Source organism: Silurus aristotelis, assembly GCF_946808225.1.
Source record: "Silurus aristotelis genome assembly, chromosome: 1".
Taxonomy (NCBI): domain Eukaryota; kingdom Metazoa; phylum Chordata; class Actinopteri; order Siluriformes; family Siluridae; genus Silurus; species Silurus aristotelis.
Window position 1 is genome coordinate 23,547,285 of NC_139574.1, and position 12,292 is coordinate 23,559,576.

Consider the following 12,292-nt stretch of genomic DNA (forward strand, 5'->3'; position numbering starts at 1 on the left):
ATGTCTGCTAAGTGCAAGGTTTTCTTTTGTGTTTGAATGAAGGGAAATTACTTTTTTAAATACCAATCTCAAAAATACATCAATGTTTCAACATACATACACTACACTAAAAGTTATGTGTTCAAAGTTAAAAAATCTTACGTTATTTTTGATATTTTCTTTGGGATTTACTTATTGTAATTATGGTTCAGTTTCACATGTACCATATTCTGATGTCGACCGTAGTGGACACGATATTTCTTTAAATGAATCTTGTTTTAAGTATGATCATTCCATTCCAAATAATAGTGGGTTCAAGATTTAATTTTAGAATGAATGTAATTTGGAAATATATTTTTTCCTGGCAGTCAGGGGGATATAGGCTAGGTTTGGCTGTGGACATGCCCAGACTATAGATGGATCATCAAGCAATTTATTTATTTTATACAAATGTATGTTTTCTCCATATAAAGTCAAACCTACAAAAATGTAAAAAGAGCTTACCAAATTTTAAATTGATATTGAATCTTAGGGTCTAAATCTCAGAAACTTCATTTATATCTATTATTTTTATTCACTTCAAAGTACAATTACATTTTATACTTTTATAATTCTGTATTGTATGTGGTTACTTTAATTGGTAGATAAGATTAGGGCCAGGGCTTTGTGTCAGTAACAATAATATCCACTGAGTGGCGTAAAATGCATAACTTGTGAATCAGCAGCTGGTGTCTTAATCATTTGTTTCCGAACATTATCGAAATGATGGTTTATTCCTCTTTATCCATATTTTACTAGAAATGTGCTTTCATTATTGCATTAAATAAAGTGCTTGATTACAAATGTATAGTCAGTGCACTTCAGGTTCTTAGATTATAAAGCATATAAACCTGAATTAATCAGTGCAGAAGGAACCTTGAGTAAAAAAAAAATCCCTGTTTTTCCCCAATAAATAATGGAACCATCCTATAATGGGATTGCATTTTATCAGGTTACTTCTTTTAAAACCCTTTTCAGGAGATGAGCTATTGATGCTCACAAATGCATCTCAGTAAAACCATCAGCGAGCAGGAGAGATCATTCAACATAAAAGTGAAGTGAAAGGTGAAAGAGAGTATACACTACTATGTTTGCATTGCAACTGAAAATAACCCACAGAACAAAGCATCTCTCTCTCTCTCTCTCTCTCTCTCTCTCTCTCTCTCTCTCTCTCTCTCTCTCTCTCTCTCTCTCTCTCTCTCTCTCTCTCTCTCTCTCTCTCTCTCTCTCTCTCTCTCTCTCTCTCTCTCTCTCTCTCTCTCTCTCTCTCTCTCTCTCTCTCTCTCCCTCCCTCATCATTCTCTTTAGGAATGTGACGTGCAGCTCGGCTTCCTCTCAGAGAGCTAAGACAAGTGCACTCAGATCAGAACCCAGGTTTGTACTGCACACTCAATCATAACTCATCCAGACCTTCACACATAAGCAGCACATTTTTTGTGTTCATTTTCTTCTCGTCCTGTACAGTAGTTTTCAGCACAAACTTGCGCTTCTTCTTACAGCATTTGATATTAGCGCATTTCAGCATCATGCATCCAGCTATTCTCTGGGCAGCCCTGTTTTCTCTAGTTGTGGCTGAAAAATCTCCGCGACTGAAATTTACAGTGCAAGGTAAGACCCTGCTTTTCTTCCAACTCTTTTTTTTTTTTTTCACGGTAAACACAATGAATACTATACCTGCTTCAGAATTGGAAACGTCTCGCGCTGCAGGCGTACAGAAACGCCCCGTGTTGTCCATCATTGCCTTTGTTTTAAGACGTAGCCTCCTGAAATAAAGAACATTGTTGATATTTTACAGCACAAGGAAATGCGTTTTTTCCCCCATCACAAACAAATGAGTGCATGAAAAACTGAATGATGGCGTGCAAAGCTGATGCTTATACAATTGCAAAGCAGCTGGCGTATAGTGGATGCTGGTATTGATTTATTGGCCATATGAGATCAAGTGATGATATTTGCTTTACATTCGACGCTTTAGATAAAGTGTCAGGGGGGCAGATGTGTTTGTTGATGCAAGAGCTTGGGAAGCCGATTGCATGGCCTCAGTGTTAAATCAGTGCACACTTAACATTTGTAAACATCATTTCGCCTTTGTCAGGAGCGCACAGGTGGCAGCCACTGCCTGCGATGCTGCTGCATCAGTGCTTTGTATAACATGTAATTATGTTGATGTAACAGCTTAATCGCTTATGAGATGTTGGCCTGCACTTTATTCATGAAAGAGTAACACATAAAAGGGTTGAACACTACGCACACTGCGTCTAATTAAAAAATAATGTGACAGACTTGTAGTCATGAAGGCATTAGTGCAAAAAATGACGGTGTTGTGTTTTAACACAGAGAACGTGCTGTACTGTTCTGCTCTCGTGACATGTTTACAGTGAACGCTTTGCTTCACATATTTACGAGCACGTCTCCATGGTAACGACATCTCGACTTGTCTTAGTGACGGATTACTAATAGCCAGTTGTTGAGAGAATGAGAATATGAGCAAGCCTGTACGTAGTAAAAAATTGAACACGACATGGAGAAAGGTCGTGTCTTGACTGCCAAACATATTCAGGTCTGCTCTACATCCGCTCGCGCATCCAACACTACACTGTTATCATACCGGTTATAGCTGCGAAGGGTATGAGTATAGCGAATGCGCGAGCTGCAGCTCTGCATTGCAGGTACGAGCTGATGCAGATGATGCCATTGCAGCAGCGGAAAGGCATTTCGGCGACAAAATAGAAGTGCATGCGACCTCGTAAAGGCGTGCGCGCGCACACGCGCGCCCGCGCCCGCACACACACGCACACCCACACACACATTACGCATTCTGTGCACGCTCAAGATCTGTGAAAGCCATCTCGGTAATGCGAACCACAACCAACACAGATGAGATTAACATATAAATAATGATTTTAAACAGACTTTACGGAGGGGTTTGATCTTTCTTTTTAATCGGCTCTAAAAAAAAAACAGTTCACTTAAGTGTTGTATTTGTGTTTGGGCCTGTTTTGTGGCTGTCATGACCGTGTATAGCAACTATCGATCCTTTACGATCGACCTGTATTCAGAGCACGTCTGTATTCACAAAGGAGGAGCGATCTGATAACCGACCATCCTTCCAGTATGAAAATATATAGGCTGGAGTCGACGATTGACTGAAAATGTTATTTTGCTGACCTTACGTACATGCTACTTGTTACTTCTGTTACAAACCACATACATGATGCAACACCTGTCATATTTCATAATATCAGTAATGTAATGTTGCCTCTACCATTGTACCAGAGAGTGTGACATTTGAAAATATGACAATTTTGGTTGTGTATTGTTGTGGCTGTGTAGGCATAAAGGATTCTACTGTATTATTATTATTATTATTATTATTATTATTATTATTATTATTATTGTTATTATTATTATTATTATTATTAAATTAGTATTTTTGCAGAATTGCATTGTTGCACTCCTGGACCTGAGAGGGTTAAGGGCCTCCCAATAGTGGCAGCTTGGAGGTGCTGGGGCTCAAACTGCTAAACTATCAATCAGTAACCGAGAGAGCTACCACTTCCACTTATTAAGTATTTAAGAATACTTTTCCACAGAAGAAAATACAGAAAAAAAAAATAGTATCAGGGGAGAAAGCAACCTAATAACATAAAAACAAGAAAAACATAATAGTGGTTGCTGGGTTTTGAAAGCCAACAAAAAAGAAGAAAGAAAAAAAAGATGAACTGTGGCAGATTTTCCATCAAAGATGTCCAAAAACTAACTAATTTCATATATTTTTTCTATCACTCTATAAACTACATTTCAGAGCCAGCAAGGTTTCACTTCGCCAAACCTGAAAACTACATGACAGTTTACCACCAGCAGGGGAGCAATGTTCTCTATGTGGGGGGGCAAGCAGTTATTTATATAATAAACTTCACCCAGAAAGGAGTGCAAGAAACCCAGGTATGAGCCTAATGCTGTCGCTGAACTCAATCATCACCTTATGTATGTAAATAAAAATAAGAGAATATGTATAAACACTGGCTATAGAGGCCCTGGAATGTAAATTAATAAAAAAAAAAACCTGATATACAAAACATAGTGGTCAGTGGAAAGAATTATTAAACATTAAATAAGGAAAATAAAACTAAAGCCTGTATTACAATTAGCTCTATGTAGGCTATAATGCTATTTATTTACACAGATACCAGCAGGAATTGACGAAGCCACCAGGCAAAACTGTGCCATCAGGTCAGACTCCAAGGTAAAAGAAACACAGACAGCTAAATACTCTAATTTAAGCATTTTAGCAAATCCATTCTTACATAGACAGAGTTCAGGAATCGGAAATCTACAGGTTACAAGGGATTAGGGATCTAGAATCTACAGAAAAATTTCTGATGTTGACAACCCAAGCTTGATGTATGTATGTATATATGTACATATGTATGTGTGTGTGTGTGTGTGTGTGTGTATATATATATATATATATACACACACACATTGCTGACATAAAGCTTGTCAGCAAGTGTAGAGAGCAGGATACGTTGGCCTCATTTTCATTCGACAGAAATAGTCATATGTGATGAGAATCACTCATAGTCGACTGAATGAGGTTATGTTTTAAGGTCAGTGACAAACATAATTGTGCTTGTAAAGATCAATTTTCTTAACCAGGACCAATCAAATATTTGAAGAAAATCTAGACTGTACAGTGTTTAAGATTTAGTTTTACAGTTTTCTATATTGCATTGGGATTGGGATTAATAATGTTGTCAAGTATGTACATCTTAAGTGCTCAAATATTGTCATTGTTCTAATGTGTTCTTTCTTCCTGCAAAGATTGAGTGTGATAATTTCATCACTGTCATTGAGAAAGTCAATGACACTTTTGTGGTGTGTGGGACAAATGCAGGCACTCCAAAATGCTGGCTTTTGGTAAGGGGGTAAAATACTTATCATTCAATGTCAAACTTGAATTTATGCACTTAAAAACACTTTCCAGAATGAATCATTATTTTAATAATGCAATGTTTTTAAATGAATTCATTATAATAATGATGCTATTTTTTTAAACATCCTATTTTCCTGGCCAGATGTTATATTGAACAATTTAAATTCAGGATTTAAAATGTTAAGGGTTTACAGCTCTATCAGATACAACCTTGGCTAATGAGTATGGCGAAATTCTTACTGACTTACTGAAAGTGTTTAATTAGTCTTGCATACATATATTCTTTCAATTGGAAGTGATATGATGGAATTTTGTATTTCTCTAGAAGGTGGCAACGGTCAAGTGGGAATTTGGATAGAAGATACCCAGTAACTGCTTTTTCATTGTTATTTCATCTTAAATCTTTACATCTTTTGTATCAGGTAAATAACACTGTGCTCACCAACTTGACTGAAAATGGACAGAGGGTATCAGCTTCAGACATTTCCCCGACCTTCCCCTCCCAACGCTCTGTTAGTCTCTCAGCAGGTAAAGAAATGGTATGAGTGTTTACAGGTCATTTATTAAAATGACAAAGAAATGTATGTTTTGCATGTTAGTATAATTTCAGTAAACATTAGTGAGGTCCAGCTTTTCCAGTTACGTAATCAAAGTTGCTTTTGCACAGTGCTCTCTCATTCCTTTTTTTCTCTCTCTTTCTCAGATGGGAGCCTGTATTCTGCTTTGTCAGCTATGGGAAAACAGCTTGGCTCTATACGTCGCACATACAGCTCCAACAGGCTGCTGAAGTCTGAGAACAAATGGCTTTTGAGTGAGTGGGTTGAGGTGTTGAAAATGTATTTAAATGTGTTAAAGAAACCAAATGTTTGCTAAGCCTGGTTACTGTTGATTCCAAATACAATATTTTGCATTTATAATTGTTTCCAGTGCAGTTCCTGAGCCTGTACTTTATATCTAACTGATAACATTAATGTTGATACTATGTTACACTGCTGAGAATAATTTTGCACAGCATGCCAAAATGTAAGCTTTCTACTTGTTATTAAAAAAATGTGTAGGATCTGTATCTTTATTCACTTAACTGAGTTAATTATTAATGCTCAACAATTGTGTGTATTATTCTCTCTCTCTCTCTCTCTTTCTCTCTCTCTCTCTCTCTCTCTCTCTCTCTCTCTCTCTCTCTCTCTCTCTCTCTCTCTCTCTCTCCTTTCTCTCCCTCCTTTCTCTCCCTCCTTTCTCTCTCCTTTCTCCAGACCCCCAGTTTGCGGGAGCTGCAGTAATTCCAGCAACACAGAAATATAATAGGGAGATCTACATTTTCTTCAGTGAGGTCAACAAGACCGCTGATCTTGATGAAGATCCATACAGGGCCCGAATTGGACGAATCTGCATGGTAGCCAAGCCTAGTGTATTTGCTTAGGTTTATTGTATATATTGAGGTTGTCCTATATGGCAAATACAGTTGTAATCTATGTAATCCATTGAAACCAGTGTGTGTGTGTGTGTGTGTGTGTGTGTGTGTGTGTGTGTGTGTGTGTGTGTGTGTGTGTGTGTGTGTGAAGAATGACGAGGGGGGCATAAAGACAGTGCTGCCTGACTCTTGGACTACGTTCCTGAAGGCTCGTGTGATGTGCGGGACAGGCAGCACCCCTCTGCAATACAACAACCTCAGGCGAGCATTTGTGATAACATCCACACACCGTACTGGTGTCATGTATGGACTTTTCTCTAATGCATGGTAAGTAGCACAGTACAAATACATTCTTTAAAAACAACATAAAAAACAACAGAATTATTTGCAACAAAGTTCAATTTTATAATTTTTCTACATGTTTTATTCACCTCAGCTCATATCAACTACACTTCCTCTTCTGTCTTTCTCTGATTTTGTAATAGGGACACAACTGTAGTCTGTGCATACTCAATTGAGGATATTGACCAAGCCTTTGCTAAGTCAAAACTTAAAGGGTATAACAACCCACCCACAGGATATCGACATGGAGTGGTACACAATGTTCTCTTTTATATCTTCAAGTACTTTCAAGTTTGCATATACACATGTATTTGATTTGCATGGTTTTATTTCTAACCCTAACCCAAGCTCATAAAAACATTTTCATCTTTGCTGATTACATACATCTATTTTATGTAATATTAATCAAAACGAATGCATCTTTATCCCCAGTGTGGTCCTAAGAATCATACATCAACTCAGTACCAAAAAATGCTGGGAGTGATCAGGGATCATCCTGAGATTGAGGACATGATATTACCAGTAGGAGAAGCACCTCTAGATCTGCCCACTGAAGACCACTTCACACACATTGTAGCAGACACTGTGCTGGCAGTCAATGATGAACATTACAGTGTCATCTATTTAGGCACAGGTAGGGGGGGGAAAGCTGAACCTGTAATGTTCTGAAGTCATTACACAGAAAAGTAAACAACTAGTTATTTTAAATATAATTAAAATGAATTGTTCTTGTAGATCAAAAAATCTTTACTAATTCAGATCATTTTACAAACGTTTTAAAACTTAAGCATCTGAATGTTAATGCTTCAGGTGCCAGTTTCTAAAGAGGTTGTTTATGGACCTCACTGATAACATACTGTATAATACTGATTGCATATTATAACTCACTGATTACAATTAATTAATATAATGTTTATCTTTCACTATTTTACAGAACAAGGAAAAATCCTAAAAGTGCTCCACACCATTGAAGAAGCTTTTATTATATCCCAGTATTCTCTGTTCCACAATGAGGGGCCCATCATCAACATGGTCATCGACTCACAGACAGTAGGTGTTTTATAGAGAAGAGAAAACCATTTAGAAAACTGTTGTAATACTTAGACATTTTAATTAGGTAGTAAATAGATGTAAGACTGGAATTTCAGTGTTTGAGAGTGAGAGAGATGTTAGTTGAACATGAAGAATCATATGTGAAAGATGTGTTGAAGAAGCTGGCAGAGTTTTTTCAACCTTCATTGCCTTGCAGGGTCACCTTTACATTGGCACAGCAATGGAGGTCCAGCGCGTATCACTGGCTGATTGCAGTCGTTATGGAGACAGTTGCAGGGAGTGTATTCTCTCTAGAGATCCATACTGTGGGTGGGACATGGTCAGAAAGAGGTGTCTGGCAATCCCAGTAAACTACAATGTCACTACTGGGTATGGATGTGTTTTCTTGTCTACTTATTGTTTGTTTAGAAAATGTACCGTAATGTAATATAATATAATTATTGTAGTTCTGCAATATACCCTAATAATTATAATAATTATACTATTTTTTATGAATATTGTTTATTCGTTAATAAACCTTTCTCTCATACAGTGGACTCCTACAGAGCCTTGACCAATCTAATGCCTCCGTTTGTGGAGACACTGCAGGTAAGAAAAGAAAAAAAAAAAGAACAATGATTTTGCAGAATCTTTATAGGACACATTAACACTGTCTGCACTGTTTATTTTTTATTTATTTTTTTGCTACCAAACTCATATAAGCAGTTATGATTGCCCTCTTGTGGAGCTAGAGGACTTCTTTGCACTGTGGGTAATGCAAGTTTCATTTACATCATGCACTTTCCTTACAGTGCAAAAATATATGCTGTCTACTAGGCAAAACCAGACTCAAAGTAAATTCACTGTAGTCATCACTTGAATGTTTTATCTCACAGGGGACCTGAGGATCCAACATAAACTTTAACAAAACAGGAATAAATTTATCATGCAGCAATAATTCAAACCCAGTTTTAATTTATTTCCAGACTAATACAAACTAAGTAATATATAATAAAAACTATTTTTGAGATTTGTGAGAAGTTAAAAGCAAAATTACCTTTGGTGTAACAGCAAAACAACAGTAATTTATAATGATCAATGCTTTTATGTCACAAATGTATTATTGATTTGTTTAAATGACTTTTTAAAATGTTTTCTTATTATGAATCAGCTCAAAAGACACGCAAAACAATTCCTAAGGAAGTGCAAATGCACAAAGACGGTCCAGTGATGTTGCCATGTCCTGTGCACTCCTACCACGCCACCTACAGCTGGGAGAAGGACAACTGTATTAAACGTTACCCATGTACCATCTTTGGATCATCTTGCTTACTTGGTTCAAAGCCTGACCTGCCCTTGAAAGAGGGTGTATTCCGTTGCATGGCCACAGAGAATGGTCTGAAACAGGAAGTGGTGTCTTATAAGCTGGTGTTTAATGCTGGGCCTTCTGTCACTTCACCAGCATTTACATTGGCTCTGTCTCTACTGCTGACTATGATTGGCTTCTGCTTCCAGTAACCTGTTAACACTCTACCTCAGGCTCTCAGTAGAGATCATTAGAGCATGTTTTGATACCAAGGTTAGGTTCACAGAGCTAGTGTGCACATCAGGTAAAGCAATTTTATTTCAACATTAAAACGATTAAAAAAACTCTCAGTCATTTTGTACATATCAATGATTGAGATTGAATTAATAACCTAATGCACTAAACAACACAATGGGTTTAAGTCCCACTGCTTTGTGAACCTAAACTGTGAAAAAAGCAAGCTATCTTTTCAACATACTCCAGATGCTTGATCATTTAAAATTCTAAATATCTGAAGCTAAAGAATCGCTGTAATGTACAGATATTTTGTTCAGTGTTAATTAAGCTATTGTTTTGTTTTATTTATTTTAAATTTTTTTAATTTTGCACATTCTAAGAGAAACGACATGTACAAAGCCTTAAGAACATGTATTGGGGATCTCCCTAAGCACAATTTACCATTTGAGTAAAAAATGCAGGATCTGCCTTGACCTTTTTTTGTGCCATATTTTTGCTAGGTAGGCAGAAAGAAACTATAGAGGCAGAAGACGGATAATCCAAATATGCCACTGTGTAAAACAGCATCACTTTAAACCTTTACATTATTTAATGTATACAGAGACCTATAGCATTTCATACTTGTGTGAACATCTGTGATCATTCTTCTAATAACAATTAGCATTCAGTCTTCAAAACTTATGATGCCCAAATTTGCTTGAATAGTAGAATTACATTTTGTAGTTGCTGTGGGGAAAAAAGCTTGTGATTAAACTTATATCAGTGTGAATTTAATGCTCTGCATTTGCTGATCTCCACCATTGCTGCCTATGTAAATGGAAAAAACACCTGACAATTTTATAGTGATGTGACGTATGTCTTTAGAGTATATCTTTTGGTTTAAGTAAATGTCTCAATGTCTGAACTAACTATTGTTCATATGGGACTGTGATTATTATAACCACTCAAGAGAATGATAGTCTGGAAAAGAGGTAGAGAGACAAAGCATCAATAATTGTCTTATTCCCAAAACAATGGCTCGTTTCAGCCAGTTACAACTGACTTCAAACTCATTCATTTCACCTAAGTCTGTCTCAGAGTTTAATTATACTAAAAGCATTAATTACTAATATACAATATATGTAATGTGTACTGATTGCTTTCATTTGATTACATTTTCATTGTTGATGTGAGTGTTGTTTATTTAATGTTAAAGCTTTTTTGACAAGGTCCACTTCTAACAAAACCCTTTATTTTTCACATAATACCAGTGACAACCAGATACAACTCTGACTTTATCTGAACTAAACCTTAATAAATGTGGTTAAAGAATTATTTGAGTGCATTTTTTTTTAAATGATCCTGAACAAATATGTATAATTCTTTTATAGGATCATACACTTAGCATGTCTAATCAACAACATCTGAAAAGTTTTTAGCTGAACACATAGTAACCAATAAACTAATTTTTTACTTTTCATTTAATTAACTTTGAAAAAATCTTTTAACAATAATTATAAATTTAATTCTTACAAATAGTTTCTATTAAGATTGAGTCTTTACATATTTGTAAAGACATATTTGCAGGAATTTAGAAACAGCATAAATGTTTCTTATTTTGTCCATTTAAACTTTATCTCCTTTAACCCAGCCATTAGGGGGGCACAAGCCAGTGCACTCTTAGTGCCGGTCCCAAGCCCGGGTAAATCGGGAGGGTTGCGTTAGGAAGGGCATCCAGCGTAAAACATGTGCCAAATCAAATATGCGGATCACAAATGAGAATTTCATACCGGATCGGTCGAGGCCCGGGTTAACAACGACCGCCACAGGTATCGTTAGCCGACAGGGTACCGGTGGAAATTGGGCTACTGTTGGCCGAAGGAGGAGAAGGAGAGGAGGAAGACGTCTACAGAGATGGCAGGAAAAGGAGCAGTGTAGGAGAGTAGAGGTTCGGGTTGGTACTTTAAATGTTGGTACTATGACTGGTAAAGGGAGAGAGGTAGCTGATATGATGGAGAGGAGAAAGGTAGATATGTTGTGTGTTCAGGAGACCAAGTGGAAAGGGAGTAAGGCCAGGAACATTGGAGGTGGGTTTAAACTGTTTTATCATGGTGTGGATGGAAAGAGAAATGGTGTAGGGGTGATTCTGAAGGAAGAGTACAGTAAGAGTGTAGTGGAGGTGAAGAGAGTTTCTGATAGGGTGATGATCGTGAAGGTGGAGGTTGAAGGGATGATGATAAATGTCATCAGTGCCTATGCTCCACAAGTTGGCTGTGAGATGGAGGAGAAGGAAAGATTCTGGAGTGAATTAGATGAAGTGGTAGATGGTAGATGATTGAAAGAAGAATAAGATGGTGGAAACTGAAGGAGGAAGAGTGTAGTGTGAGGTTCAGGGAAGAGGTCAGACAGGGGCTTGGTGGTGGTGAAGAGGTGCCGGATGATTGGGCAACTACTGCAGGAGTGATGAGGGAGGCAGCTAGAAAAGTACTTGGTGTGACATCTGGAAATAGAAAGCAAGACAAGGAGACGTGGTGGTGGAATGAGGAAGTGCAGGAGAGCATTAGGGGAAAGAGGTTGGCAAAACAGAAGTGGGATCGACAGAGTGATGAGAAAAGTAGGCAGGAGTACAAGGAGATGCGGCAGCAGGTAAAAAGGGATGTGGCGAAAGCCAAGAAAAGGCACATGAGGAGCTGTATAAGAGGTTGGACACTAAGGAAGGAGAAAAGGATTTATACCGATTGGCCAGGCAGAGGGACCGAGCTGGGAAGGATGTACTGCAAGTTAGAGCAATAAAGGATGGAGAGGGAAATGTGTTGACTAATGAGGAGAGTGTGTTGAGAAGATGGAGGGAGTATTTTGAGCAGCTGATGAATGAGGAAAATCAGAGAGAGAGAAGGTTGGAGGATGTGGAGTTGGTGAAGCAGGATGTAGATAGGATTAGTAAGGTGGAAGTGAGAGCAGCGATTAAGAGGATGAAGAATGGAAAGTCGGTTGGACCAGATGACATACCGGTAGAAGCGTGGAGATGTTT

General features: G+C 37.6%; 1 protein-coding gene across 2 annotated transcripts; it reads left to right on the plus strand.

Annotated features, from left to right (window-relative positions):
- The first annotated feature begins 952 nt into the window (after nucleotides 1–952).
- Nucleotides 953–10,596, plus strand: LOC310732373 (semaphorin-7A). Of its 2 annotated transcripts, XM_083552766.1 has the most exons (16): nucleotides 953–1,083; nucleotides 1,327–1,392; nucleotides 1,518–1,626; nucleotides 3,824–3,963; nucleotides 4,205–4,264; nucleotides 4,843–4,938; nucleotides 5,377–5,482; nucleotides 5,658–5,765; nucleotides 6,208–6,347; nucleotides 6,517–6,692; nucleotides 6,851–6,959; nucleotides 7,140–7,341; nucleotides 7,642–7,757; nucleotides 7,957–8,129; nucleotides 8,293–8,348; nucleotides 8,911–10,596. In XM_083552766.1, the coding sequence occupies exons 3-16, from the start codon at nucleotides 1,545–1,547 to the stop codon at nucleotides 9,255–9,257; spliced, it is 1,911 nt and encodes a 636-aa protein (XP_083408892.1). In that variant the 5' UTR covers nucleotides 953–1,083; nucleotides 1,327–1,392; nucleotides 1,518–1,544; the 3' UTR covers nucleotides 9,258–10,596. The 2 variants fall into 2 exon arrangements, with proteins under 2 accessions (XP_083408892.1, XP_083408891.1); XM_083552765.1 differs by lacking the exon at nucleotides 953–1,083 and having other exon boundaries at nucleotides 1,268–1,392.
- Nucleotides 10,597–12,292: the final 1,696 nt, after the last annotated feature.

Bases quoted from the DNA above. Each gene is read 5' to 3' on its own strand.
- LOC310732373 (XM_083552766.1), top strand. From the start codon at position 1,545: ATGCATCCAGCTATTCTCTGGGCAGCCCTGTTTTCTCTAGTTGTGGCT. The intron at 6,348-6,516 runs GTAGCCAAGCCT...GTGTGTGTGAAG, and splicing joins GAATTGGACGAATCTGCATG to AATGACGAGGGGGGCATAAA. The intron at 7,758-7,956 runs GTAGGTGTTTTA...ATTGCCTTGCAG, and splicing joins TGGTCATCGACTCACAGACA to GGTCACCTTTACATTGGCAC.